We start from the raw sequence: 7,353 nt of genomic DNA on the forward strand, positions 1-7,353 counted from the left end.
GGTATTTTTGTTAGAAATCTTTTCATCAGTGGGGGGCGTGCAACTCCAACCAGGCCTGAAGTGGTATCTTCTTCTTCTTCTTACGCTTCGGTGGCTGTTTCTCTCTGAGTTCATTCCAGTGAGGGGTTTTCAGCAGAAATTGTTTTACCTACTGGGGGTAGTTCAACCACCCAGTTTCCAACTGATATAATTTCCTTATTGTTGTTGTTTGGTCACAGGTGGCCGTTTCTCCCCTTGCTCATCCACTGTCTCTTGAGTTTGAGAGATTGTTTCTTTTACAAGGACCACTGAACCGGCTTGGTTTTCAGGATTTTCCGGAAAACAATGTTTGTTTTCCTCAAACCAAGTGTTGAACGGCACCTTCTTTTTGTTGCGCCTGGCCCTAGGCCGTTCAACTTCTCTTACACTAATCTTGTTGGATGTTTCCATTTCAGTGATTGGCTAGTTTGACTGCATTCTTTCAGATTAAGAGATAAATCAGTCTTCATTGTTGAGAAACTTATTTGGAACTGTGAAACGAACTTTCTTCACCAGAGGAGATTTTTCCTGCCAATAGCCATTGCAATCTACAATAACTCTTTGAAGGATCTGAATTAATGAGTTACAGCATTTAATTTCCCTTTGGGATCAATAAAGTATTTTTTAATTTTAATTCTATATTTTTAAATGGCTGGTTAATATCAACAAAATTGCAAATACCTTTAAACCTTGAATTCTCAAATAAGCTGAAAAGGAGGCATCAGGAATGTGGAGCAGGAGCACAGAGAAGGAGGAAATTTAAACTATTAGTTCCGTTATACAGAAGCGGTAAAATTAGATTTTTAGTAAACAAACTGAATGAATTCCAAGTTGTAAAAAAGGGTCGAGCCAGAATACCAGGAATGCAGTATAGTATGCTATGAAGCATTGCTGCAAGTTCATCTCCCTAACTCCAACATCAGGGATATTTCTTACCTGTGGTCTCCCCCGTTAATATGTGGTCCTGTTAAATTAAAGTTTGCATTTCATTTAAAAATCAAAGTCCCAGAGACTGGAGCAAGAAAAGAGAGGTGCCCAATCCAGGATGCTTGAAGTGTGTGTGGAGTTCACACAGTCAGTGATGATTAGGGTTGCTATTTTTGTGTTGGTTCTTTATAAAAAAAATAAAGAAAGAAAGAAACACCAATTCCTAGGTAAACTCTTGGCTATTGAGAAGTGATAACTCTCAGTATAGAGAGTTATCACTTCTCAAACAAGAATGATAACATTTCTCAACGATATTGAGAAATATTTCTCAATATCGTTTCTATGGACATGTGGACTGTTGAAGCTTTAAACTTTACCCTATATCTAACATTTGCCTGTGATGAATGGGCAAACCTTTTGGAGGCTATGAAGCTTACCGGAAGTTGCCAGTGCTGTAAACAACCATCCTCCATTTCAAAGGGAGAGTACAGAGCTGAACCAGCCGTGGGAATGTGGCCAACACACGGACTGATTGGTTTCACACTTCCTCTGTTGCCATTACTAAAACTGCAGGCGGACAGATGTCGTCGTTTACAACTTCTCCATCTGTTTTCTGATTGGCCCAGTTGAAATTCTACTGGAGAAAGTCCATAGTAGAATGACTGTATTTTATAATTGCATGAATAAGGGAGAGTTACAGACATATTAAACCTGGACCAGGAGAGAGGCGGTGGGGGAGATGATGTGTTCGCATACCCCTCAGAAAGTGTGTAGTTGCGCCCCTGCCCTTAACAAATACATTTATGAATAAATTTTACTATATTTCGTCAAAGTTAAAAAACAAAATATATTTCCAAAGCTTGTTTGTGCAAAATAAGTAAAACAGAAGAAGTTTTTATTGGGAAAAGTGACAATAATTTACACAGTGAAGAAAAACAAACCCAGACAACATATGTACAGTTTTTGATATTTGCTATAAACATCCATAAGTGTAAAGATATACAGTACATTTAAATATCCACAGTTATACAAGTTTCCAGAGGACATGAAGCATTTATAAATAAGCAGCTTCTACTATTAACCTGAGGTCACAAAGATAATATTTTACTTTTATAAATTGTGTTATAGTTGTATGTATGCAGAGTGTTTATGGAAAATACAATTTGTTCCTTAAATTGCATTTTTAGCATATAATCTTTAAAAATCTATATGACTCTACTTACTACCACCTAAATATACTATGAACTTAAATCACTTTCTAGTTTTTTTCTGCGCTCTATTTTTTTTTTAGTTACACCAGTTTAGTTATTAGTAGGTTTCAGGATTAAAAGCATATGTATAGTGTACAATAACATTGTAAGTATTACTTGAAGTGGCATTACTAACATCTATTTAATAAAAGGTGCTGTATTGCCATCCTAAACATGATTTATTCTTGATATGTCTAAACCAAACCAAAGCGATCTGGAAGGTGGTTCAGTGGGGACAGACTGAGACACACTGTTTATTTCTGCCGCTGTAGACGGCAACGGTGTGATGTAGATCCTGTGGTCTGCGTCGTCGATGCTTTGCTGATCTGCTGGTAAATTTCTTGAACCAGATGAGAAAGGAAGGTTTTCATAAACGGGAAGGGAAACTGGACCTGTGGGTCTGGTTGGATGCTGTCGTAAATGGTCAAAAATGACGGATATATCACTCTTTGCTCCCTTGTCATTAAATTGACGATCAGTCACCTGAAAAAAGAACATTTGAAAATTTTAAGCTGATATCACTTTGTTTCGTTTCTTGTGGTGTATGTTGATGTGTCTAAAAACATGTCTACGGCAAATCCTTTTTTGCAATATGTCAAAAATCTGGTGTAAAGTGATATGCAGTTACTTGTGCTACAGTACTTAATAATGCATAGACTTTGTAAAGCATTAGTACCGGGGCCGGTTGGTTATGTACAATTGCTTGTACATTAAACCTATAATTTACCTAATCATTATGTGCTGCGTAAATCTTATAGCTGATCTTGGGTGATTGTCATTTTCCACAAAAAAAAAAAAAAAATGCAGACAAAGTTTTGTTTTGTGAAGAACCTCTTCGAATAAAGAAATAAAATTTCAGAATCTGAATCCTGTTCATGAGCAAAACAGTTTTGGAGAACTGCAACATGCTCTAATCTCCCACAAGTCAATGCTTTGAAAGTCATGTGAAAGTAACACACATTTACTAAAACTAATCCATGTAAGGTGTCTGACAACATCACAAGGGGTAAGTCGCTGCAAACTGGCTGATGACGAGTCAAAAGACAAAAATCTGATTTGGAAACACAGAGAACCAATTTAAAAGAAGTCATTGTTTACAGTGAAACGTGTCTTGTACCAACATGGACTGAAAGACCAATCAGTGAGGAGGAAGCTGTTTCTCCAAAAGAAACATTAAAAAGCCAGATTACTGGGGTTTGCTGTGGTGGCGCAGGGGTTAAGCACAACCCACATATGAAGGCCTTTGTCCTCAACACGGCTGTTGCAGGTTTGATTCCCGGCCCAGTGACCTTTAATTATTAATTGCTTGCTACAATAAATTTCACCTGCATAAAGTGAAACACAGATTATTTAGTTTGGTCAGGTCTATTGCCACTGATTTAAATGACCAGCATCATGCTGTGGTCATATGCATGAAAGCTATTTTCTGCATCTGTTCTGAGGTGGGATGAGAACAGAAAGGTAAAACCATTGGAAGGGTTCTAACTAAAACTACCATATTTTATAAGTTCTTTTCTCAGTAGTTCTTGTTCTGTTTTTAAATCCAGAATTGAGACGTTTGGACTTAAACAGTATATTATTTCCATTGATACCACAGTTGAGTGTCTTTTTTTCATGTTAGTTCATATTTAGTGCTAAACTGCATTTAATGCTCTAAAAGTTTCTCCCCATCTATTTGTGGCAAAAAAAAAGGTATGGAACAATGTTTTAGAATGTGCAAATAGCTCCATGAAATTGTTTACAAACTAAGCAAAAATTATGAGGTATCAGACTTCAGTGCATGCAGATGTTCCCAGCTATATGAATTAATACATGAGATGTATTATACTCTGAGCTTTTTTTATACATGGGCAAAACAATGTGAAGGAAGGTGTTCGTGTTTTCAGTTTCTTTGCTTCAAAATGATTCTGAATGAATAAACCCACAAATGAAACATGCTTAAAAAGTAAAAACTAAACATCATATTTTACAGCCAGGAAACCTTATAAAGAGGGACTAAGTAAAGAAATGAGAACTGGTCTTGGTCCATTGTTTTTCAGAGGAAATAGATCATTTTGATTTTTTTTGTTTTTAAACCAAAAGATAAACCTTTGTCACATCCTCAAAACCAGATTCAGACTTCCATAAATGGATTGCAGTGTTGTAGTACCCGAGATTTTATTTCAAGACCGGTCAAGACCACAACTGTGGAAATAACACTAAATTGTCTGAATATTATCAGTTTCTTTAAGATCCCTATTTTATTGGATACAAAACGTACTGATTCAAATCCAAGCAATAACGTGCCTCATTGGTAAACATGTTTTTGTTAGCACTGTCGCGCCCACCTCCTTTCACCCGCGCGCGGGCTGCAGCACTTCAACTGAAAGCCACAAGTGGTCGTCTGAGAACGGGGTAAGATGTCTGCCAAATCATCAGTTATAAAATTCGGCTATTTACATCACAAAGCATATATTTGTAGAGCAACATTGAGAAAAAAGCAAACAGCGCAACGTAAGTTCTGCAGTGCTTCACTATCAGAGACGGTAGGGACTACGTCCAACTTTTATTGACACCTTGAAAGGAAGCACGAAGAAAGGTAAGCTATGTGTATGTGATGTTGGGAAAGCTAGCTAGTTAACGTTAATGTCTCCTCGGTATCAAATTTTTTCTACCTGGCCATCACACAATATTAGCTATCTATATTAAGTTAGCAAAAGTTGTATATGTTTTAGGGTGAATGTTATCCTTTCTTGTCAACTATTTGCCACCTAGCTTATGCACAAGTTATTGTCGCCTAGTAGTGTTTGTGAAAACATGTCGGACATTACTGATTTGATTTAATTTAATTTTGTCCCACGAAAAACTTAAAATCATGTGACATGTTGACTAACTTCCTTCTCCTCTAACCCTGCCAATATAATGTCATTAAGTAACATTTGAAAACCATAGGGCGGTGTAGTGACAAATATTCTGCATTCCGTTGAATTATTGTGCGGTGCGAACGTGTTGACTCGGGTGTTGCGCATGGCGGACAACGCTGTTTCCATGATTACAGCTCTGCGTATTTCTTCATGAGTGGATTGCAGCACGTAGGTGGAAGCGAAGCAGAAAGATGAGTGTTTTATTAGATAATCGTAATATATTCGGGTTCTTGTCTAATACTTCTCACGAAGAAGCAACATAATGTAACGTTTTCATGGTTACGTTCTGTACCGTAATTTAGATGACAAGCATTTGTGGGAGGACATGCTTGTCCTCAGAGGAAGACATTGAGTTACCGTGGTCATCCGGTGAACATCTTTCCTGCTTTCCACAGTTGTGTCTGATGGTATGAAGGAGGTCAAGACCATTTCTCGCACCATACCAAAAACGTCAAAGTTTGCAACCGTTTTACATAGCAACTCACAATTTAAAGATCAGCTTGAGGCTGCGTTTGGCAACAATAAGACTGTTCCAACTGCAAACACACAATGTTGGAACAGTACATTTAAACAAGTACAGGCCCTTACAACTTTAGAACACAAATCACTCAGTAAAATGTGCAGCAAAGACTATGAGGATGTGGTGTTCAGTGCGCAGGAGTGGAACCAGCTAAAGGAGCTATATGAAGTCCTTTCTCCATTTGCTGAAGCAACAGAGCTGACAGAAGGGGAAACATCAGTGACTACTAATATGGTGGTTCACCTCCTCTAGATGGAGGAGACCTGAATGCAGTGACAGCCATTGGTCAGAGCCCTCCAGCAGTGTCTGGTGAAAAGATTTTCTGGAGTCTTTACAAAAACAAACATGGCCAAAGACAGCGGAACCATGATGCGTACTTCTTTGCTACCATGCTGGATCCACAGTTTGGGTTAAGGGTTTTAGCTCTGACAAAAGTCAGCCAGACTTTTGTGCACGTATTTCAGTGGGATTTGTATTTCTGCAGATGGCAGTAGTATTTCAGGGAGGAAGTGGAGGAGATCAATCTTTTTGTCCACAAACTATCTGTCTCATAACAAACTGTCACGACATGGTGACAGATTTAAGAAAAGTTACAAAAGTTGTAAAAAGTTACAAAAAGTTACAGTCTCATATACAAATGCAGCTTTAATTTGTATATGAGAGAGAAACGAGAGAAATTATTGGCATTTTTTCAGTTTTACATTTACAAATTGGTTTTAAAATAGCTTGTTTTGAAATAGCACGTTTAAAAACAACATAAATGTATAGTACTGTTCATGATAGGCAGAGAAAATACTATCTTGATAAACTTTGAATAATTGTTTGAAATTCTGTGGTTAATACACAGAAGTACTAAATAAAGATGTTTATATTTATTCCAGCTCTGTGTGTTAAATATGTAGGTGTTTTAATGTGAATGTGGATCTTTCAGATCAATTTCAGTGATTTTGATCATGTTTCACGTTTTATTGTCACATACTAGTGCTGGCCTTGGTCTTGACTCGGTCTCGACTTCCCTCGGTCTTGGTCTCACACCCTGAAAGTCTTGGTCTGGTCTTGGTCTCGGTTCACTCTGGTCTTGGTCTTGACTCGGTCTCGACTTTCCTCGGTCTTGGTCTCGGACCTGGAAAGTCTGTCTCGGTTCACTCTGGTCTTGGTCTTGTCTTGGTCTTGAGTTAGGGGGTCTTGACTACAACACTTTTGGATTGTCTGTAACGGCTCCGTCTGTTTGTGGTCACCACCAAAACGTTTTCTTGACATAAAATCCATTGCTTAATGGAGATCTCACAACAGCTTCTCTTGTAGGAACATTTGTTTCCTCCGGATCATTTAACAGCAAACACGTTGAAGGAGTTCAATAGCATTCATCTTAAAGCACCATCAGTTGCCAGACCTCAGAATGTTGGCATAAATGTTTGATGGTAAGATATTTTTTTCCCCCAAAGAGTTTCTCTGTATTTTTCTTTTTCTTATTTTTATACCTTTTGTGAATTCATAGTCAGACATCTGAATGCCACTTTCTTAACTAATTGAAAAATAGCCCTCTATAATCATTATTTTTGTATTGTTTTCCTCTGTGTCTGAGCCAAATGAAGGAGAGAATGACTGTTAAGAAATTTTTTTGTCACTAGAAAACCATGGAGTCATTTCGGATAACTTCCCCAGTCATCATCAATGGTAGACCCTAGGGCTGTGTAATAATATCAATATTGCGATATATATCGATATTTTCTTT

General features: G+C 37.6%; 1 protein-coding gene across 1 annotated transcript in view; it reads right to left on the reverse strand.

The window, feature by feature from the left end:
• Window positions 1-1,823: 1,823 nt before the first annotated feature.
• The window catches only part of LOC106945989 (CMRF35-like molecule 3), a 12,609-nt gene continuing 7,079 nt past the window's right edge, over window positions 1,824-7,353 (reverse strand). Inside the window, exon 6 of the mRNA XM_015030026.1 lies at window positions 1,824-2,678. Coding sequence (XP_014885512.1) covers window positions 2,364-2,678 — 315 coding nt within the window. The 3' untranslated portion in view covers window positions 1,824-2,363. The remainder of the gene's footprint in view (window positions 2,679-7,353) is intronic.

This window comes from Poecilia latipinna, unplaced genomic scaffold (genome assembly GCF_001443285.1).
Source record: "Poecilia latipinna isolate Pla-1442-1.1 unplaced genomic scaffold, P_latipinna-1.0 Scaffold169, whole genome shotgun sequence".
Taxonomy (NCBI): Eukaryota; Metazoa; Chordata; class Actinopteri; order Cyprinodontiformes; family Poeciliidae; genus Poecilia; species Poecilia latipinna.